Raw genomic sequence first — 22,920 nt, forward strand, 5'->3', positions numbered from 1 at the left:
CCTCCCCCCTCCCCGTGTCCTCAAGTCCATTCTCTACGTCTGCGTCTTTATTCCTGCCCTGCCCCTGGGTTCCTTATGGTTTTCTGAGTGTCTTCTCAGGGGTTCACCAGCCTCCCCTGTCTTCCTTTGAGCGGTCTCTGCTCAGGGCTGTGCACGGTGGCGGGTTTGAGAGCTGGGCCGTCCAGCACCCTGTGCTGGCCGGGGTCCCGCTCTGAGGACAAGCATTGTTTCCTAGTTGCCATCGACCCCTCTTCCCGGGGAAGCGTCTGCTGCGGCGTAGAGCATCCTCCGCGTGGGCTGGTGGCAAGTCCTTCGTCAGGTGTGTGCCCTGAAAACATTCTCTCTCGGCCTTTGGCTCGCTTTTTCCTGTAACGGTGTCTTTTGAAGAGTGTACACATTTTAAATTTTGATGAAGGCCAGTATGTGAACTTTTTTCTTTTGTGGTTCATGCTATTTGGGTGTAATCTAAGGGACCTTTGCCTAAGGTCACAAAGATTTCTCCCGTGGTTCCCCTGGAGGATTGGGTGTGACTACAGGCCTGGGTTGCATGCTGATCATTGCACGTGGCAGGAGAGGGGTCCGCCTTCACGGTGACCTTCTGCATGTGGTGTCCAGCTGTTCTGCTACCACCTGCCCATGGAACTACCTTACTAACTGTATATATATATATATATATTTTTTTTTTTTTTTTGGCGGTACGCGGGCCTCTCACTGTCGTGGCCTCTCCCGTTGCTGAGCACAGGCTCCGGACGCGCAGGCTCGGCGGCCACGGCTCACGGGCCCAGCCGCTCCACGGCATGTGGGATCTTCCCGGACCGGGGCACGAACCCGCGTCCCCTGCATCGGCAGGCGGGCTCTCAACCACTGCGCCACCAGGGAAGCCCCCTGTGTATATTTTTTTAATTAAAGAGAATTTCTTCTATGAAGTGAAAACATTTTGGTGGTTAAAGAAAAGGAGGTAACTTGATTTTAACTTGGATAAAGAAGCACTTAAGAAATAATACACCTTAGACACATAAAGTAAGAAGGTAGATTTTGGACAAAGTGCATAATGACAGTTCTTTGAACTTTATTTTGCATTGTTTGTGAGATCTAGCGGAAGTTAGGACTAAGGTCTGGTTTGAGCTGTAACTCGGGAGGGTGGAGTCCCCCGGGGAGACAGCCTCGGCCCCGCAGTTTCCACTCGTCCGGAAGGTTCCTCTGTGTTGCTGTTTGCACATCTGTGTTCGCGGGGTGCCTGTTCTCTGGATGAGAGGCCGCAGGCTGGGCTGGGACATCGGCAGGAAGCCTCTCAAAGGCAGCTTGGGAGCGTCTTTGAGAATCGTGAAGAGTGGAGATTTGGGGAAATCTTAGAAACCGAACGTCTGCTTTCGACCAGGCCCTCGTGGTGAGGCGGCCCCTGTCCCGTCGCCCCCGGCCCTGGACTTGCTCCGTCATCTGTTTATTCCCCACTTTGCAGCTCACACGGCGTCTTCTAGTTTAACGGTTTAGAAATTCTGCTTATTTTAATTATAATCTCTTTTCTGCTTTTCAGCTAAAGGTTGTGAGTGAAATTTTCAAAATGTTATAATGTATCACTTATAGGAAGAAGGACGCCCCCACAAACCCCTTTCTGCTCTAGAGTCAGTCTTTATATTTAGCACTTGGCCCTTTACAGTTAGATGTTGACACTTTTCATCCTGGTTGCCTTGTTTATTAAAAAGAGGTCAGCCTGGGGAAGAAGCCCTGAGCGCCTTTTCCCCTGCCCTGGGAGGTCAGTGGAGGGACATTTCCTGCCATCACACGCGTGTGTGAAATGGCTGCACACACTCTGTCCCTTGTCTTGGTGGCCGGTCTCCCCTTCCAGCTGCTAGGAGTGCCGCCGTGGTCTCTTCTGTCCGAGGAAGCCCCCTGTGGCACCAACAGATGACCCGGAAGGGGTCCAACACCCCAAAGCGAACAGCCGAGCCCGCTGCACCTCATGTGGCCCCTGGTTTGTCAGGGGGTTTTTGTTTTTGTTTTTTAATAGTTGAATTGCTGGTTCAAAGGGTCTGCATATTTTTTTTTTAATTTTTATTATTTTTGGCTGCGTTGGGTCTTCGTTGCTGCGCGCGGGCTTTCTCTAGTTGCGGCGAGCGGGGGCTGCTCTTCGTTGTGGTGCACGGGCTTCTCATTGCGGTGGCTTCTCTTGTTGCGGAGCACGGGATCTAGGTGTGCGGCTTCAGTAGTTGTGGCATGTGGACTCAGTAGTTGTGGCTCGCGGGCTCTAGAGCGCAGGCTCAGTAGTTGTGGCGCACGGGCTTCATTGCTCTGCGGCATGTGGGATCCTCCCGGACCGGGCTCGAACCCGTGTCCCCTGCATCGGCAGGCGGATTCTTAACCACTGCGCCACCAGGGAAGTCCCTGTCAGTTTTCTAACGTCACTGAGTTTTTTCTAAGCCACTGAGTCTAAGTTCGTCACAAAAGACTGTTCAGAGGTAAAATGTTAGATGAGACGTTTTCAGGGTTGTCACTTGGTGGATGAGCTCTAGCAGCTGAAGGAAGGAGCCTCTGGGGTCCTCGCTCAGGAGATGTCCCTGCCTGGAGGGGACTTGGGGACAGTCCTGTCACACACGGTGGCTGGTGGCTCGGGCTGGAGGCCGTTCCTGAAGTTCAGGTCCGAGCCTGGCTTCCCAGCTCTCCTGGCTCCAGCTGAGATCCACCTGAAAGCAGCACAAAATGAAGTCTGCGTTTAACCCGTGAGTGTCAAGTTGCTAAAGAAAAGCCGTTGCTACTGCTAACAGGTAGGACAGCTGTATTGGTCCCACCCCCCCGCCAGAGTATTTGCAATGGTTTTAGTTTTTTGATAACAACAATCTAGTAAGAGCCTATTTTGTGGCTTTACGTAACATCAAACTCTTTATCTATGAAAGGATTTGTTGCAATGTTAACTGTTGCTTTCAACTCCCTGTTCTGTTTGTAGAATTTCGTTTTTGACCTCATCGTCTTAATCCCTCCTTTTGAAGTCAGGCTGTGGTCTGCAAGGGCCTGGGAAGGACCTGCTCTCTCTCCTGGCGCCTGGCCGGTGCCCCCAGGCACCACCCCTGTCCCCCGCCCCTCACCAGGCTCGGGGCCGGCAGGAGGCTCAGGACCTGGGAGGGCCCAGGGTCAGCCTCACACCCTCTCCCTTCTGGGCACTTTCCTCCGCTTTCTCATTTGAACAAGAAATTCTGGGGAAACTGGGTCTCCCTGCACCTCCAAAGTGGATGCCAGAGTGAGCGCAGGAGCCCACCCGGGCCAGCGTGGGGCGCCCTAGGCCGTGCTGTGCGTGTGCCCCGCCCATCAAGATGACGTCGGAGAGTCAAGGGCCCTTAGCCCCTCTGGTCTCCTTCAGGACTCTCATCTTCAGAATGACCAGTTCCTTCCAAGCTCCGTTTGACTGGTATCGTCCCTGTCCTGGGAGACGTCCCAAGTGCTGTTTCCAGAATTGGGGGCTTGGATTTCGACCTGGGTGCTCAGCAGACAGCCCGCAAGCCTTGGGAGACGGAGGGTGCACTCAGGTGCTGAGAGCACGTCCGCGTGTCCTATCACGAGCTGCTCGGGGGCTGTGCAGCTGGCTCTTCACTGGACCCCCGAGGGCTCTAGGTTAGGTCACTGAGTGACCGCAGGTAGCCTGACAGCCTCACAGGCGTGTCTGGTCTTGATTCCTGGACGGTGGTGCCTTTCCTGGGTCATAAATATTCGTGTGGGAATTTTTCAGTTGACGGCTTTCATTTCCTTCACCGTCACCCTACATCCCGTGGACCCTCGCCGCTCACCCGCGAGCATCTTGAGAGCGTCGACCCGTGAAGCGTGTCTGTGGCTCGCGCTCGGTTAGCAACCGGTTCACCGTTTCACGGCAGTTCTCAGTCGGCAGACCCCAGACATCCTTCTCTGAAACCCAACTTTTAGCTTTTCACATGTGGTTGGAATCTTTCGGCTAATCTTGATTTCTTTGACACTCTTTTGAGTGTAAAAGATTTGAGTGTGAAAGATTTCTTTTACACTCTTTGAACTTAAACTGTTTATATAATTTCAGTAAAGTTTTGCTTTTGAAATCTGGTGTTTTTTAGTTTTCAGCCTGCTATGGGCTGAATGTTTGTGTCCCCTAAATTCGTATGTTGAATCCCTGACCCTGGTGGGGCTGTATTTGGAGGCGGGGCCGGTGAGAGAGTCATCAGGGTAAACGGAGTCGCATCAGAGCCCGCCCTCCGTCCGCACACCCACCGAGGTGAGGACGGCGGGGAGGTGGCCGTCTGCAAGCCAGGAAGCAGCCTCCAACCAGGAACAGGGCCCTGCCGGACCCAGATCCTGGCCTTTCCAGCCCCGGAACTGAGAACCGCTTCAGTCTTACAGGAGCCCGTGCAGACAGAGGCAGAGCCTTCATTTCAATTTGATTTAATCCCTACACTTAGTGGCTAGAAATGCAAAGTCAGTACTGATGTAACATTTAGGGGTTGGCAGAAAAATATGAAAAGGCTTATAGTTTGAAGAAAAGAAAGTATCCTTCCGGAGCTTCGGCCAGCAGTAGCCCGAGGCTACACCTCAGCGGTGTCCTTAGGGTCTCGTATCCTTGGGGAGAGGTTAGACCCATCCAGGTGGAGGCACCCAGGCTGTGCTGCCCTGCGGGACGTGACGCCCCTGGTCAGGGCCCCTGTGATCTCTCAGCCTGTTCCCCGGGGCCCCAGTGCCCCCAGGGTGCTCAACACCTGAGGGGCTGAGGTGGGCCCTCCCCGCACCCCAAAACCCGGTGCCTGTGCACCTTGCGCGGACAGATGTGCCCTTCCAGTTCGGGCGTGTCTGCAAACATCGGTCAGTGGCCATGTGTCCCCAGGGTGCCTGGGCCCCTGGCTCTGACTCCTGTCCGAGGACCACAGTCAGAAATCCAGTCTCTTGCAATTATTGAACTGTTCTGTGAGAGCTGTCTGAGGCATTTTGGGTGAGTCTGGTGGATTGGCTGTTGGTGGTTCTTGCCGCGAGGCAAGAACCCTCTGGTTCTGCAGCTTCGAGTAATTTCCTCCAAAACGAAGGTGCACCACGCAGCAGTCTGGGTCTGAGTTTTCTCGCGCACCCGTCGAGGCGGCTAAGGAGTGGCCTCGTCATGGGAGCTGCTGTGCTCTCTGGGGGCCGTCACGGGGCAGGCTGGCTGAGCCCCTCAGGACAGAGGGGACCCTCTGTCCTCCTGCGTCTCATGGGGAGGCCCACCGGGCTCCTCTAGGTTAGGTCACTGAGTGACCCTCTTCATGTTCGGTCCAGCTCTCTGGAACCTCCTGTGTCTTTGCCTCGGCGCTCAGCGCCGCCCTGGAGTGCAGGTCTCTGCGGGGAGCTCGTGCGCCCCCAGGACCCCGCCGCCCTTGCCTTGCACACCTGGCCCCGAGGACCGGGTCCTGCGCTTTGTGAGCGGGCGGTCCACCCAGCGCCCTCCGCTCACCTCCAAGCATGTGTTTGTGGGAGGAGCCGTAGAGCCACCACATGGGGCTGCCTGTGGTGTCGCCTGGCACCTGCTGACCCCGCTTCCCAGGTGCACGAGGCTGTGGCCGGGCGTGATGCTCGCTCAGGCTGGTTCGGGCTCTCTCTGATTTCCGCAGCCTTGGGCCCTGCTTCCCTGGGTTCTGAGGAGGGACCTGTCGTTTCCAGGACCGGCTCATGGGCCCGTCCCACATTTGAGGCTGCCCAGCTTCCCCCCGCCACCAGCGCCCCCGCTGCCCCCCTCCCAAGACAGCCTGGGGGTGGGAGGAGAAGGGTGGCCCATCCCTTCTCCCCCGCCTGCCTTCGCCTCCTCTCGGGAATGGTCTTGCTTTCCCACTTTCGTTTTGATTTCTCGAGTCACCACTTGTTCCCAGGGGGGCCCCGGCCAGGCAGCAGCTCTCCCCGGGGTCCATCTGGCGCCGGCCCGTTCTGGGGGCACCTCCATGGCCCAGGTGGTACAGGAGGCTCCTGGTCCCGCCTGTGCGGCCCTGAGCTGGGGGTTGTCACCGATCCTCTCGTTAGCAGCAGCTTTATTGAGATGTAATTCACACTGCTGACAACTCAGCCATTTAAAGTGCGTGATTCGCTGGGTTCTAGTCTATTCACAGGGCTGTGCAGCTGTCCCCACAGTCGACTTTAGAGCATTTTCGTCGCCCCAGAAGGAAACCTGCACCCTTAACAGTCGCCCCAAGACCCGCCCCCTCCATCTCCCCCGGCCCTTGGCAGCCCCCAGTCTCCTTCCGTCCCCGTGGATTTGCCTTTCCTAGGTATTTCACGTGAGTGCGCTCGCACAGCATTTGTCCCTTTCACCGGGCGTAACGTGTCCGAGGGCCACCGGCGTCGTAGCCTGCGCCAGCGTGTCATTCCTCTTTATGGCTGAGTCATATTCCTCTGCGTTTATCCTTCACTGGTAGGCGGGCGTTTGGGCCGCTCCACTTCTCACTGTCACAGGTGCTGTTGCTCTGAGCGTGGACGTGGGTCTTACCCCTCTTGGACGTCCTCCCGCCAGCGGAAATGCCGGGCCACGTGGCAACTTGGTGTCCACCCTTCTGAGGACCCGCCCAGCTCTTGCACCACGGCCGCGTCATTTTACGTTTCTACCGGCAGCCCCGGGGGCTCCAGGGTCCCACGTCCCGTTGGCACTTGTGGGTTGCGGCCGTCCCAGAGGGCGTGGGCACGACCTCCTGGTGCTGAGCTGCGTTTCCCTGATGACGCATGGCTCTGGGCACCGCTCACTGGCCGTCCGTGTGTCCTCCTTGGGCACATATCTGTTCACGTCCTTTGCCCACTTTTAAGCTGGGGTATTCGTCTCCTTATGGAGCTGTCAAGTCCTCTGTAGTGTCTGGACAGGCTCTCGTGTCAGGCGTGCAGTTTGCAGATGTTCTCTCCCGCCCATCCTCTCACTGTGTCGATGGTGTCCTTTGAGGCCTTCAGGGGTCTAATGCTTGACGAAGTCCAGTTTAGTCTGTTTCAGTGCTTGTGCTTTTGGTGTCACAGCCGAGAACCCGCGGCCCAGTCTGAGGCCGCGGAGGTTTTCTAAGAGCTGTGGAGTTTGGGCTTTTTGATCCATTTTGAGTGTTGCCCCTTCTCTGAGAGATGAAAATACCCAGACGTTCAGCCCCGGAGCAGACCCCCTGTCCTGGGTGGGCGCCCACCCCGCCCCCGGGCTCTAGGTTGAGCCCCACGCGAGGTCTTGGCTGTGATGTCACCACTGTCCTGGGACCTCGTGGCAGGCCGGAATCGGGCCTGAGGCCAGGCCGCCGGGGTTCAGGATGCTCGTGGCTCCGGCTTCTCCTAAACTTGCCTGCTTGCTGTTCGGAGGGTCCTGAGTCGCGGGCGAGGTCTCTAACGTGTGTTTCCCTCCCCAGACGCGGACCTGACCGTCACCGAAGCCAGCAGCTCGGACAGCCGCGGGGAGAGGCCCGAGCTCTACGCGCACGTGGACGAGGGGCTCCTGGGAGGAGAAGGCAGCTACCTGGGAGCGCCCCTCACCCCCGAGAAGGACGACGCGCTGCACCAGGCCACCGCGGTGGCCAACCTGCGGGCGGCGCTCATGAGTAAGAACAGCCTGCTGGCCCTCAAGGCCGACGTGCTGGCGGATGACAGCTCCCTGCTGCTGGAGTACCTGCCCAAGGGCACCCACTCCCTGTCCCGTAAGTGCCGCGCGGGCGCGCAGCGTGGGGGCAGGTGACGCGCCTCAGCCCGAGACGGGACGCGCCGAGGGTGCGGGCGCGCGTGGGGGTCGTGGCGGCCGAGGGGCCTTCGGAGAGGAGGCGGCGCTGTCGGGGCACCGGGAGGGAAGCGGCCGAGTGCTTGTCCGAACGTTCATACTTGAAGTCGGGGCACCTAACCCTAAACCCTGATCGAGCTGACAAGTGCCGGGCCGTGCGGGCCTGGGACAGGGAGCCCCGCGCTGGGGAGCCCCGGGGACGTGACGGGCTCGGGCTTCCCTCTGCCGGCCTCGCGCCTGCCTGTGCCGACTCATCCCGCCTGGGGAGCGTGGCCAGGCTGCAGATCCTCGCTTCCTACCAGGCAGCGCTGCTGGCACGTGGGATTTCCAGAGGATTCGGGTGTTGTGCTTACACCTTGGGCGCCTCCGGCTAAATTCCAGCTGCTCACAAGCAAATGACAGAGTAACCTGAGGAGCGGACGAGGGACAGCGGTGTCGGCCGAGGGTCCCCCGGGCGCCGGCCTGGGAGGGTGCCGCTCCCCCTCGGCTCAGGTGCTCTCAACATCATCCATGCCGGGGGCCCGGGTCCTGGGTGCCTGGGGCAGCGTGACCATGTCTCCGGCGTCCCGAGAGAAACGCGCTGGGGGGTTGGTGTCTGTGAGGGAGAGTCGGGTGTGGCCCCGTTTCCCTCTTCGGGGCAGAGTGACGCACCCCAAAGCAGGCGGCTCTGAGTGCAGAGGGCGTGGGGAGGCCCCATCCCAGGGCCCTGCGGTCCAAGCGCGTACGGCTGGCGGGGCTGTGTGTGGGTCCCGGAGCGCTGCTGAAGGAAGCGAAGGAAAAACTGCAGCCCGTGTTGGGGGGTCTGGGGAGTGTGTCTTTAATTTTTACTCTGGTTTTAAAAACAACATTTTCACGACTTTGTTTTCACGAGCACTAAAATATCCTAAACATTCGTGATGAAAATTGGTTGTGGCTAATCAAGCCTGACCGTGGAGAATAGCATCCACATTCTCTTTATTTATTGTGCCGAGTCCGAGGCAGGTGGGACGCCAGGGCGGTTGTAGGACTTGGCTGTGAAGTCAGACCCAAGGGTGAATCCCCCAAGCCTGTTGGACACACTTTAAAAAATACGTTTAGGTGTTTCCCTGGTGGCGCGGTGGTTGGGAGCCCGCCTGCCGATGCAGGGGACGCGGGTTCGTGCCCCGGTCCGGGGGGATCCCACGTGCCGCGGAGCGGCTGGGCCCGTGAGCCGTGGCCGCTGAGCCTGCGCGTCCGGAGCCTGCGCTCCGCAACGGGAGAGGCCACGGCAGTGAGAGGCCCGCGTACCGCAAAACAAACAAACAAACAAAAAAAACGTTTAGGCCTCGTTTTTTGCATCTGAGAAATGGGAATAGCATCACTTACACAGTTGTTGTGACTGTGAAACGTGGGACACGTAAGCAAAGTGTGTTTGAGAAACGCGCCACGATATGAGTCCATTTCCCGCTCGGCTGAAACCCTGAACGTGTCAGCAGAAGCTGTTGGGTCTGTGATGGTCTGGTAGCTTGAGGAGGTGGTCCTAGGGTATCTGCGGTATCTGGGGTTTGGAATCGGCGAGTCCGCAGGTGAACGCCTGCTGAGGGGACAGCTGGGCAGCTTCACGGACGTCGTGGAAGGAGCAGGCCGGGTGTGTAACTGCAGGGCTGGACACTTGTTCTGGCTCTTTCTGGACGCTCCCAGTTGGTGGGAGTGAACCCCACGTGTCAGAGGCCCCGGGAGGTGGCAGCAGCGCCTCCGTGGCTGAACCACGTTGTCACGAGGGGGGCGGTTTCTCGGCGTTTCTCCTCCTGTCCCGCGTCTGGCAGCCTTCTCCTCCGGGGTGGGCCTGTCCCCCCAGGCCTTCGGTGCTCTGTGCAGAACTGTGCTGGGGATGGGGCCAGGGGTCCGGGTGGCCCGAAAGCACCGGTTGCACCCGCATTTGGTCGGGCCGTGAGCCGTGAGCCAGGGGTCTGCCTGCGGGGCTCTGGGACGAGTGAGGCACAGGGAGAGATGCTCTCCACTCCCGAGAGGCCCCCTGCCCTCAGGCCCTCTCCCTGCAGAGGCCCAGACCCGGCCCGGCAGCAGGTGGGGCAGCTGGGTGGAGTCAGAGGGTGAGCGGTGACCCCGTCGGGTGGTCTGTTCCCAGCGGACACGCGGTCAGGCAGCCGCACCTACCCCGGGCGCGCCCCCAGGCCCCGTGCGCGCACGTGCCCCTCTCCGCGGTGCACGGGGAGCTGGGAGCGGGGGAGTAAAAACCCCATCCGCTCTATTTTTAGTATGTCCGTGACTAACCCGGGGTGAGGTCGACTAGTGGGTTTTGATATTTTGTTATTTCTATTATGTTTTAAGCTCTTTGCTGTAAATACTCTAAATTTCCCACTTTCTTCGTTAGTTCTGCCCTTACGAGAGGGTTGAGAAGTTGGCAGCTGGGAGCTGGTGACTTGGGCCGTGTCCAGGGGGCCAGGCATGGGCTCCCATGTTCCCTCGGGCAGAGAGGCTGAAGGGCTTGCTGGAGGAATGGGTTATTTTAGAACATTCTCTTCTGACATCCTAAGTAAAATCTGCCTGTTCTGGGCATACACTAAAATGAGGAATGGAAATATCCAGAGAAGAACTTTATTTTCCAAGATCGTGTGGTCACCTCCCTGTGGCAGGTGTTCCGTCCCTGGCGGGCGGGTGGGCAGGGGCCGCGAGCTGCCTTCCTGCGCTGAGCCGGGGCTGGGCAGCCCCTGCGGAGCGCCCGTGGGCGCATCTGCTCCGTGCCGTTCAGTTCACAGGCGCCGGCTTCTGTGCACGGATGCGACAAAGCGTCAGGCCCCCCAGAGCCCCTGCGTTCACCGCCCGCCACCTCTCTGCTTCCAGACGGGCCACGGTTTCCGTTCAGTTGCAGATGTTGCCAGGGGTCGCCCGATGGGAGCGTGCGGCTGGGGAGCCCCCTCCTGGGTGCCGCCCAGTGGTGACGCGAGCCCTGAGCCCAGGCGGCCCCCGGTCCGGGGAGCACAGGGGACCTAAAAACACATTCGAAGGAGAAAACTGGCTTCACACGGGGCACTAGTGACAGCAAAGCCGTGGCACCGCCCCCCGGGCTCCAGTATGGAGACACCCCAAGCTCGGTGGGTGCAGAGCCCGCCACGCTTCCTCCCGGGAGGCCTGGAAGGGAGATGGGAGCCCTGCGCTGCTGTGTTGGGGGTCCCTCGCCCCTGGTCCGGTTCGAGGGCATCGGGGGGGCTATTTCCTGACTCCGGCCCCCGGGCTCCCCAGGTTGTTAACAAGGTTTTTCCAGGGCCGAGCCTTTTGTTTTGTGATACTGGGGGGCCCGTAGGACCGACGTCCCAGTAGCCATGACTCGTGGCTGGAGGAACAGGGGGCGGGCACGTCCCCGTCGTGATGTCTGACGGTGGCAGCCGTGTGGCGTGGGGTGTGCTGAGTGGGGCTCTCGGCCCTGCTGGGTCGTCCCGGCCTCGAGGTGGCGAGCCCTGCAGTGTGTCAGTGTGGCCTGCCGGGCATGCAGTGTTGCAGAAGAAAGGGGTGGTGGTCACAGATGTTCAAATTAAGTGCAGCCAATCCGCAGGCTGTGCAGAGCCGTGACCGAAGGTCCTTTCTGGAAGGTCGTGGAGCCTCCGAGAAAAACCAAGTTTCCTTGCTTTCCCGAGTCCGATAGCGTTTGGCTTGGCAGTTAAGTTCCACAGATGGTTTCGTTGCTGGATCATCACTGTTCAACTGATTTCTCCATAAGAGGACTTTTGTACTTTTTGTTTTGATTCGGTTTAAGTTGCTTCTGTTGTTCTTACTACGTCTGCAGCAGGAGGCTGGCATCCCACCGGTTAAAAGTCACTGTTCGCTGACTAGAAACCGTGACCAGCGCGTTCGTGGCACACAAATGTAGCTGTTTCCCTGCGCCGTGTTTGTGGGTGTGTGTCGATCCGGGAGGGGCCTTGAAAAATGCTGAGAGAACATGAGTAACTTTGATTTCACGGGAATGAAGTGGAGATGAAGCAGCCGCTCTGGGTATTGGGGGCTGAGTGCCCGAGGGGCAGCGCCGTCCCCAAACTCCCAGAAACCCCGACCGTCCTGCGCACGTCGCCGCCACGGCTCCGGCGGCGGTCGAGGATTCCTCCTGACGGCGATGGGCGGCGCTGCCCTGTCTGGCTGGAAGGATGTGCTGCTCCGGAGGAGAGCTCAGACCTGGGGTGGTGGCGGGCGGGGTCTGCCCGGGACCCGGGGGCCGCCAGCCGCGGGCTTCCCCCGCCCAGCGTTTCTCCGGGGACGCCCCCGACGTCTGTCGGGGAACGGTGGCAGCTGGGTTCGTTCTGATTGTGGCTGAAAGAGTATTTCCTTCTGGTGTTTAAAATGATCGAGGACTTTACTTGAGTCTGGCTTGATACTGGAATCTTAAGCAATCTCTTACGAAAGGGCATTTGATGGAAGTATTACCACCCTTTTAGGTAAATAGTCAGGTCGACACACCACGAAGGACTTTCCAGAAGATCCTTCCTCAAGCACAGGTGAGCGTGTGCCATGTCCACGCCACGGGTTCCGACTTCCTGTGCAGACACCCCGTTGTAATCATGTTGCTTCTGGGAGAGAGACCCCGCCCCAGACAAGTCACGTGTGGACCCCCTGGCGCTTGGGAGTGGCGAGCTGATAGAAGCCCCCAAACACCCTCGCCCCGCGAGCTCCGGGCCTCGCCACATGGCAGCGCACGGCTCACCACAGGATGGCCAAGGACGGTGCTTCCTGAACTCTCTACAGCCCGCCAGCTGGTGTCCGTTCACGTGGGTGAGACTCGTTTCCTGTGTCCCCAGGGCCTGGCGCCAACCCGAGTCACCTCCCTCCAGCCCCTCCACCCTCCTGCACTCAGAGCCCGGGATGCCCGCTCTGAGGACCGGCCAGACGAAGCCCAGGGAGCCGGCCTCCTCCCCAGCCCAGGTAAGACGGGGGGGCAGCCAGCCACGTCGGGGCAGCCCCGGCCAGACGCCCGTCCACCGCGCATGTCCTCGCGGGCATGCAGCCCCAGAACCCACGTGCTCAGCATGTCCTGGGCGAGCCTGTGTGGTCACAGCTGCTTTCCCGTCCACCCTCCGCTCCACAATCCCCTCGGCCCCATGTCACTCAAGGTGACACAGGTGTCAGCTTTGCAGTAATAGTTGCAACATGTTGTATGAAGTTAAATCGGTTTTGATATTTAAATTAAAATATTTTTTGGAGGCATTTCCCCCGCTAATATACAGACTCATACAGCAGCAAGTTAAAAACCCAGCTCCTCACACTGAGCAGTGCCGGCCCGTCTCCAGCAGGTTTTGCCCCGGTGCCGGCGGCTGCGTCTTTGTCCCGAGGCGTCTGAGATCCACTTCCTGTGCCTCGGGTCACAGCTGGTTATTTCAAGAGATCTGTTAGGTTCCATTGTTTCCCTGAAGAAAAAAGCATTTAAGGAGGGAGAGCGTGATCACATATTTTGTAACTTGAAATAAATCAAATGCTGTTCCCGTGCGTTTGAAAGCAGGCTGGTTTTGGCGGGAGGGGCAGGCGTTCTGTTGACGTGGATGTTTCGCGCGTCCGCTCATCAAGAATTAACTGCAGCTTCCTTTCCAGACACGTGGCGGTTTCCGTGTGGTGACTGGACGGGGACACGGTGAGTAGGGGGTGACGCGCGTCTGCACTCCAATCTTCCCGATTCCATCGCGTCCCGACGGCCTGTAACTCACCTGTCTCTCCTTCTAGGTCGACGTCCCTCGGACCGGGAGGCCTGGGCCGAGGGACGGGCCCCTCCGGAGGTGGCTCCAGCGGGTGCCTGGGGTTTCCATGGGGTCCGCCGGCCCGGCCAGGATGACCAGGGTCTCCTTCTGGCTCGTTGTGTGGCCAGGAGCACTGTCACGGCCTGGACGGACTTGCCCAGGGCTCCACCCTGAAGTCAGCTAAGGAGCCCCAAGGAGACGGATGCCTCCGCTACGGACAATGGTTTTGAGGAGGCCAGGCTGGAACAGGCACTTGGCACTTGGGGGCGGACGTTTGCATGGGCCTCTCTGCTGCGGGCAGCCTGGCGTCGGGTCCAGGTGGCCAGCGGGTGATGGCAGAGCTGGTACCAGGTGTCGGCGTGAGCCTTTAAAACGGTCACTTCCCAAATCCTTCACCAGGCCTGGTGAAGGCCTTTCAGTGCCCAGTGGTGGGCAGGCAGGACAGGTGTACCTCCAGCCTCCAGGCAGTGGGGATTGTGTCGGATCTTGGAACCAAATGGCTCTGACCCCGTTACTTTCCAGAAAGATGTGAGGATGAAGCCCAGTCTCCACAACCTTGGTGTGCCCTGCCTGCCACATGTGAGGGAGACAGAGTTACCAAACTGGCTTCTTTTCAGAAAGAGCACGTTGGCCTTGCTGGTGTCCAGCTGCCCTGGACACGTTGGGCCCACGTCTGCGGGTGGCTGAGGATGCAGGGACTCCAGGACCCTTGGCCAAGCAGCATGTGGGCTTAGGAAGGAAGCAGGCGGCCCATTCCAGGTTCCGAATTCCTGGAGTTGCCAGGCCCATTCCCACCCCCCGTGGCCGTGGCCGTGGTCAGGGCGTGGTCCACATGCAGCTCAGGCTGCCCACCTGCCCCAGTCACTCCAGTCTTTACAATCATTAGATGAGTTCTGAAGATGGAGAAAAGTTGGGCTTTGAGAGAGGCCCAGGATGCTTGTTGCCAAGGTGACCCACTGGAGCAGTGTCCCTGGGAGTTCAAAGACCTGTCGGTGGTGTCACTCCTTCTGAGAGGGTTTATTAAGTGCCTGTTTGCATATAAACAACATTTCTGAGAAAAGGAAGCTTTCCTTTCCTTTTTTGCTGGTCACGGTGGGATTTTTGGCTGTTAGGTCGCAGAGATCGTGTGTCCAGATGGGGTTATGCTGTCGTAGAATGCACATGTGCACCACCCACATTGGGCCCCAGGTTACCTGAGCCCCCGGGGATGCGACCCTGTGGCTGCTACCCTGTTACTTGCTCACTTGCGGGATTTTTCCCCGCGTGGATGGAGCATGACCTGCGCCTGCAAGGAGCCCTGCCCTGTGGAGAGGCCCCTTACTATTGTGCAAAAAGGCTTTGTTAATTTTTTTAAATAATGAAGAAATTTCAGAAAGTTTCCGTTGTACCTAAAAGAAATAGGTTTGTTCACTGAAGCAGTATTTACAATATCCAAGATATGGAAACATCCTGAGTGTCCATCAGTGGATGAATGGATAAAGAAAATTCAGTGTGTGTATACACACACCAACACACACACACACACACACACACACACACACACACACACACGTGGGATATTACTCAGCCATAAAAAAGAATGAAATAATGACATTTGCAGCAACATGGATGGACCTAGAGCTTATCATACTAAGTGAAATAAGTCATACAGAGAAAGACAAATACTGTATGATTTCACTTACATGTGGAATCTAAAAACAAAAACAAACAAACAAAAAAAACAAACAAGCTCATAGATACAGAGAACAGGTTGGTGATTTCCAGGGGTGGGGGTGGGGGTGGGAGAAATGAATGAACTGTTTTGGTGCATTTTTTAGTTTAAATGAGTTGAATTTCTTTTTAAGATAGAGAGAGAAAGAGAGAAAATAACTCTTCTTTTAAAAAAGATATGTAGATGGTAAAGTGATGGGAACATAGGAAACATTTTAAGATAGATGGCCCCTGAGTTTGTTCTTAGTTCTAACATTATTTCCCTTAAAACAGTACTGTCATCCAACATATGAAATTTTAAGCAAGTTCATTTAGGTATTCCATTGCTTACATTTTATTGAATTTCTCATTGAAATATCCTGGCTCAGGAATTGATTTCAAAAAGTTTTTTAAAATTTATCAATATGTAATGTTAATCTTTCTTGAATACAAAGGATTGCAATAATAAAAGGTTGGTAATTTAGGTCTCTTTACTGCCACAAAACTTGCTCCATGTCTACAAGTTTACTGTGGGCTTCCTGGCCTATTACCACTTTCACAAAATGTGACTGGGTGACCTCACAAACTTGGGTACCAACCACATGTTGTAGGGTGTGTGTGCATGCGTGTGTGTATGTGTGTAGAAATGGGGACTCCTACTTGCTTGGGGATACTAACTTACTGTTTAGACTGCATTTAAAATATTTAAGAATCCAGTCTGGATCATTGTCAGTTTGGTGGTTGCACATAACTCAGGAGCTAAGAAAAGGCACTAATTTATTTTAAAGAAAGAATTCTGAAATAAAATTTGAATTTCCAGTTTCAACCATGACTAGCTTGTATTGGGCTTACCCTCCAGGCAAAAACTACCTGAAAAGCTGGCCCCCCCAAACCACACACACATATACACACATACACACACCTACATACACATATACACACATATAGACACACACACACACACACACACATCCTGGGGAGCAATCAGTGCAGGTGGGACTTGAAGGCTGCAGTCCTTGAGGGAAGGAAGAATCTGTAAAAAAGAGTCCAGCGAACCTGCTGGAACTGAAAATACAATGTGTGAGGCTGGGACCCATTAAGTAGTTTACAGCAGTCTGGGTACCACCCGAGACAGGATGAGGAGACTGGAAGACAGAGCGATGGAGAGGATCCAGGCTGAAGCTTAGGAAAGAAAAGCATGGGGACAAGCAAAGACACACAGAGGAACAGTGAAAATGTCTAATACATGTGTAATTGGGGTCCAGAGGAGAGAGGAGAGAAAATGGAGCAGAAGCAGTATCCGAAGAGACAATGGCAGAGAACGTTCCAAAACGGATGAAAGACATCAATCCACAGATTCAAGAAGCTCAGCAAACCCAAAGCAGGACGAACGCTAAAATAAAACAACAACCAAAAAACAAAACTGGGCATGTTGCAGTCAAACTACTGAAAACCAAAGACAAAAATAAAAATCTTGGGCTTCCCTGGTGGCGCAGTGGTTAAGAATCCGCCTGCCAAGGCAGGGAACACGGGTTCGAGCCCTGGTCTGGGAAGATCCCACATGCCACGGAGCAACTAAGCCCATGCGCCACAACTACTGAAGCCCACGTGCCTAGAGCCCATGCTCTGCAACAGGAGAAGCCACTACAATGAGAAGCCCACACACCGCATCGAAAAGTAGCCCCCGCTTGCCACAACTAGAGAAAGCCGGCACACAGCAACAAAGACCCAATACAGCCAAAAATAAATAAATAAATACATTTTTAAAAAATATAAAGGTTTTTTTTAAAAAAAAAAAATCTTAGAAGCAGCCAGAGGAAAAAAGACATTAAGAGGAACAACATTGAGATTGACATCTGACTTTTCAATGGAAACGATGGCGCTAGTCTCTGAGGCGCTGCAGAAATGCCGAGACCAGTATTCTATACCCAGCAAAAGTATCCCTCAGAGACCAAGGCTACGTGATGACAATGTCACACAAAGAAACAAAACTGAGGGGATTCGTTGCTGGCTGGCAAGAAGTACTAAAAAACAGCCCTCTATAGAAAGATCTTAATCATTTAAGGCAATATTTACGGCTCCTTGTGGGGTTTTTGACTCAAATAGGAGCATAACGCATGACACAAACAGCTCAAAGGGTGGGGTGGGGGGGCGGCGGCAAGCTTGGCAGTTGGATGAGTCTTGCCTTCTCTACAAAGTTGCAATGAATAATGGCAAAAATCATCACGTACAGCTCAAAGGCTTGTGAAGAGAAAAATGGAATAACACTTGATTAATTTGAAAGAAAGTAAGCAAGGAAGTTTAAAGGAACAAAAACCATAAAAGGACAGACTAGAACACACATAGGGAGATGGTAGATGTCACCCAACTATACTAATAATCTTGTCATTACCAATGGACTGAACACTGCAGGAAAAAGAAAAGATTATCAGCTTGCTGTTTAAAGAAAATTTGTTGTTTGTAGATAACATGCTTTGTAGATAAGAGCACAGAAAGGTTTCAAGCAAAAAGATAAAAAAGAGAAACCAAGGAAACACCAGCCTAAAGAGGCTTACTGATGTCAGCAGCAGAGTAAACTGGGAGGGGTGTTGCTCTAAGGCCACCACACAATGACAAGAGAGTCAGTTCAGTGGGAAATGCAGATCCTGAAATGCATAGGCTTGTTTTTTAAATATATGGAGTGAAAGTTGACAGCTCTAAAAGGACAAAGAAACAAGTCCACAATTAGAGTTGAGGATTTTTAACAAATTTTCTCAGTAATTGATAGATCAGCATACAAAATATCAGTAAGGATGGAGAAGATTTGAACACAGTTTTCAAATATTAACCCTGAATTCCTGGAATAAACCCACCCCACCGAGTCACAAGATGCTGTTCTTTTTCTATATAGTTGGACTCAGCTTGCTATTTTGTTTAGGAGTTTTGCATCTTTTTTCAGAGAAGTATTGGCCTATAACAACATGGTTAATCAAGTCGTACATTGCACCAAACAAGTGCAGAACATTCCAGATGCACAGGAAACATTTACAAAATAGACCAAGCGGGAATGTAACGCAGGTCTCAGCAAATCCCAAAGGATGAAATCATGCAGAGTGTGCTCTCTAACCTCAGTGAAATTAGATTTTAAAAATCACGAACAGAAAGATACTAGAATAAGTCACAATGGAAATTATAAAATATTTTGAAATGAATGCTAATGAAAATACAACGTATCAAAACTTGTAGGATACACCTAAAGTGGTATTTAAGGGAAATTTATAGCTCTAGTTGCACTTATTAGAAAAGAAGGAAAGTTCTAATTTGGGGGGTCAAGAAGTGAGAAAAAGAATAGCAAATTAAACCCAAAGAAAGCAGGAGGAGCAAAACAGAGAGCAAATATCAATGAAATAGAAAGCAGACGGACAATAGAAAAATGACCAAAGCCAAACGCCAGTGCACTGAAAGATGGATGAAACAGACAAACTCCTGTCACGGTGATCAGTAAAAAGAGAGGGAAGTTGATTGTCAATAAAAGGTTTAAAAAAGATCATTGCTAAGATCCTATAGACGTTAGAATGATAATAAGAGAATATCGTGAGCAATTTTGTGCTAACACCTTTGACAAGTTGGAGGAAATGGGCAAATTCCCTGAAAAACGCGGTGTATCAAAACAGCAGAGGGGCTGCCCCGGTTGTCTGGTCGTGGGGTGACCAGGCTGGGATTGTGACGCAGAGTGTGAGAGCTGGTAGAGGACAGGGTGGCTCTGGCTGGGTCGCCAGGAAGCTGTGCCCACAGGCTGGCTAGTTATCATCTCTTGGAATGCCCCACACCCCCCTGCCCCGGGAGGGCAGCCCTGCCGCGGTCACGGGGCCCCAGACGCCGCAGGGCGCAGAGGCTGTGGGAGCAGGGTCAATGCAGACAGTGGAGGGTCTGGAGGAGGAGGGGCAGACGCCCAGCCTGACAGCGGCCGGCGGGGCCAGGCAAGGAGGCCGTGGACGAGGGTCTGACTGCACTGTGATGTGGGCCCCTGTCAAGGACGCCGGGGCGGGTGGTCTTTCCAACACGGGGACCCGAGCGAGCTGGATGCCAGCGTGGATGAGAGAATGAATCTTGAGTCCTGTCTCAGAATTAAGATGGGAATGACCACAAACCTAAGCGTGTTTAGCAGGGGACGGTGGTGCTTGTGATCGGGGTGATGGGCAGAAGTTTCTTAAGCACTTCTTAAGAAGCACTCGTGAGGAAAGTTTGATAAAATTTTTTATTAAAAAAATTTACATATGGGACTTCCCCGGCAGTCCAGTGGTCAGGACTCGGCGCTCTCACTGCCGGGGCCTGGGTTCAATCCCTGGTCGGGGAACTAAGATCCCGCAGGCCGCACGGCAAGGCCAAAAAAAAATTTTATTAAAATTACTGATTTCTTCACTAAAAGACACCATTATGAGAGTGCAAAGGCCAGTCACAGACTAGAGAAAAGGTCTGCGGTAAATACATCTGACGGAGGACTCGGGTTCAGAAGCATCCATAAAACTAAAACATCAGGGACTTCCCTGGAGGTCCAGTGGTTAAGACTTCGAGCTTCCGATGCAGGGGGCCCGGGTTCAATCCCTGGTCGGGGAACTAAGATCCCCTATGCCGTGCGGTGCAGCCAGAAAATTTAAAAAACAAACAAACAAACAGTACCCCCCAAAATAAAACATCAAAGGAAAAGCAACTTAGTGAAGGATCAGAAGACGTGACAAGCACATCACAGGAGAGGGTGTGCGAATGACCAGGGACTAGGTGTCGTCGGTGGCTGGGAGATGCCGATTCCACTGGGGCCCGGATGCTCTTCTCAGGTGCGCGTCCAGCGGAAGCAAGAGCCTGGCCCACTGCCCATTGCTGCCGAACGGGCACGGGGTCCTGTGGTCACGTGGATGACAACGTGGCAACAAACAAGGCCACGGTGGCTCTGCGTTGAGTGAGCAAGGCCACACCTGGGTGTCAGGTCCCCCCAGACCGAGTTGCAGCCCAGCGTTTGGTGATGGGGAGCCGAGCGGCCGTCGCCTGGGATGGGTGGTACTGAGGAGCCGCAGGCCCCCGGGTGTGCGGTGTCCTGTTCGGGTGGTGGTTCCCGGTCTGTCTGCAGGTAATAACAGCTCACCGAGGGGTCCACTTGAGGTGTGTGCGCTTCACGTATGGTTCAAAACCTTCCGAAAGTAATTTGGGCACACCATAGCTTCGCTATATTCTGACACACGATAAGTGGCAGCCACATCAGTCTATAAAGGGAAAAGCAAAGTTTGGTCCACGTTAGAATCCCTTTCTGAAATGCACTTGAAGTGCAGTGTCTTGAGAATTACAATCAGAGGAAGATTACAAATCCAGGACAGTGACGGATTAAAGACTTGAGTGCCCTTCTGGAGAAACCTCCCCTCGGTACTCACCTGCAACCTGCCAGTGCCTTCGGTTTGCGGGCGGTTCCTTGGTGTCCTGCGCGTTATCTTGAAATCGTTCTGGAACGTTCACTGGTCAGTGACGTTTACGACAGGTCTGATTCTCTGCAGGGCTGGGCGGAGACGTGGCTTCCTCTAAGGCTGCTTTGCTGAGTGGCATTCTCGTAGGTTCATTTCTGCAAAATTGTAGCTCAGTGTTACTGAACTTCATACTTTAGATAATCTGGTGCCAACTTCTGACGTCGCTTCCTCATTTTCAAGCTTGCCGTTCATCCTGGACACTTGGTTCCAGACAAAAGGGCTCCATTTTTAGGGCAGATTGGTAGAGAGTGTCTGTTTCAATTTGATGCTATTTGTGCTTTTTCATTTATTTCAATTACTTTTTCTCTATGTGGATTTTTAAGGCTTTATTAGTGTGTCTTTGAGAGTCAAACTACATGATGTTGAAAGGTTTTCTAACACGTATCGATTGTAAACCACGAGTTATGGAAGTGTTAGCTTCTCTCCCGTGTGAAGTTATTTTAATCATAACAGTCAATGAAAACTTTCCTCAGTACTGTTCATGAAAGTAGTGGGTTGCATGGTGCCCTCCACCCAAAAGACACGTGCACATCCGAATTCCTGGTACCTGTGAATGTGACCCTATTTGGAAAAAGGGTCTTTCCAGACATAATTAAATGAAGGCTCTTAAGATGACATCACCTTGAAATAGCCAGTTGGTCCTAAATCCAGTGATGGGTGTCCTTATAAGAGACAGAAGAGGAGACACAGACACAGAGGAGAAGCTACGAGAAGACGGAGGCAGAGATGGGAGAGATGCAGCCACAAGCCCAGGGACGCCTGGAGCCCCCAGAAGCTGGAAGAGGCAGGAAGGACCCTCCCCGGGAGCCTCTGAAGAGAGTGCGGCCCTGCCCACACCCTGACCTCCGACCTCTGGCCTCCGGGACAGAGAGGACCGCTGCCTGTTGCTTTAAGCTGCCCAGTTTGTGGATATTTGTATTAGCAGGAAACTAATACATTGAGAAAACACTAAAATTTGGGACTTCCCTGGTGGCGCAGTGGTTAAGAATCCGCCTGCCGATGCAGGGGACACGGGTTCGAGCCCTGGTCCGGGAAGATCCCACATGCCGCGGAGCAACTAAGCCCGCGTGCCACTACTGAGCCCGGGTGCCTAGAGCCCGTGCTCCGCAACAAGAGAAGCCACCGCAATGAGAAGCCCGCGCACCACAATGAAGAGTAGCTCCCGCTCACCGCAACTAGAGAAAAGCCTGCGTGCAGCAACGAAGACCTAACGCGGCCAAAAAGAAAAAAAGAAAAAAAGAAAGAAAGAAAGAGAAAACAGCAAATTCCTCATCACGGGGTAGGTTCAGAAGCCTGCAGCTGTGTGCCCAGTGGAGTCGTGGGGCAGGGGTCACGCTCATGTTCGTGCAGCTGAATTGTGTTTCTGGGGAAAAAGTACAGCACTTATGTACAGGGATGAGTGTTTTTTTTAACATGCAGGTCTGAATTGTTAAATGCAGGCTAGAGTAAATAAGTCAGATTTTAATTTTATGTTTATAGAAGCAGAATAGAAAGCAGAAAATAACTCAAAAAAGTTATTTGAAATCAAATAACCTAAAAACTTGTCTCCTCACCTGCCTTTTCCATCCCAGAGTGGGTGGTGCACTTGCTGTGTTCTGTGCTGACGTGAAAACTGGGGTCTGTGCTGGGGGAACCGGCGGGAGGCAGGTGTGGGGGGCCGCGCTGCTGCCTCGTTGACCAGGCGGGTCGGGCCGGGCCTGGTGGTCGGACAGGAAGGGAGACGTAGAGTGGGGGCTGCCAGGTGCGGTCCGTCCAGACGTGCCAGGCTAGGTGCCCTTCCCTCTGTCCTGTCTTGGACCCTCACCCGGACCCACCTGTCTGCGGGCCCTCTGTGGGGAGGCTGGAGCCGCCACCCGGGAAGGGCTGCTTCCTTGCGGGTCCAAGAGCTGCCAGATGCTCTGGTCGCCCCTGCAGCCGGGACCCCGGCCTACAGCCTTGCAGGGAGCAGCTCTGCTAATAGCGGTGACCGCCGTCTGTGTCCCACGTACCGGAGCATGGCCTTGGCCCTCGGGAGGACTGAGGGTGAGTGGCCCACGGGGCCTGACGGCCAGCATGGCCCACTTCTCAGGATTTCTCTCCAGGGGCAAAGGTTCTTTTGTAGGCACTTTGTTGAAGCATTGTTCACAAGGGTAAAAAAATGGAAACACTTTACATGTTTGTTGAATAAATCATGGTGTATTCGCACATTTAAGAACTTACAGTTGGACTTCCCTGGTGGCGCAGTGGTTGAGAGTCCGCCTGCCGATGCAGGGGACGCGGGTTCGTGCCCCGGTCCGGGAGGATCCCACGTGCCGCGGAGCGGCTGGGCCCGTGAGCCGTGGCCGCTGAGCCTGCGCGTCCGGAGCCTGTG

The 22,920-nt window shown here is 54.5% G+C and overlaps 1 protein-coding gene across 1 annotated transcript in view; it reads left to right on the plus strand.

The window, feature by feature from the left end:
- ZBTB46 (zinc finger and BTB domain containing 46) overlaps positions 1-22,920 on the plus strand; it is a 59,621-nt gene that overhangs the window by 28,224 nt on the left and 8,477 nt on the right. The window contains exon 3 of the mRNA XM_024128250.3: positions 7,335-7,619. Within this exon, the coding sequence (XP_023984018.1) occupies positions 7,335-7,619 (285 nt within the window). The remainder of the gene's footprint in view (positions 1-7,334; positions 7,620-22,920) is intronic.

This window comes from Physeter macrocephalus, chromosome 14 (assembly GCF_002837175.3).
Source record: "Physeter macrocephalus isolate SW-GA chromosome 14, ASM283717v5, whole genome shotgun sequence".
NCBI lineage: Eukaryota > Metazoa > Chordata > Mammalia > Artiodactyla > Physeteridae > Physeter > Physeter macrocephalus.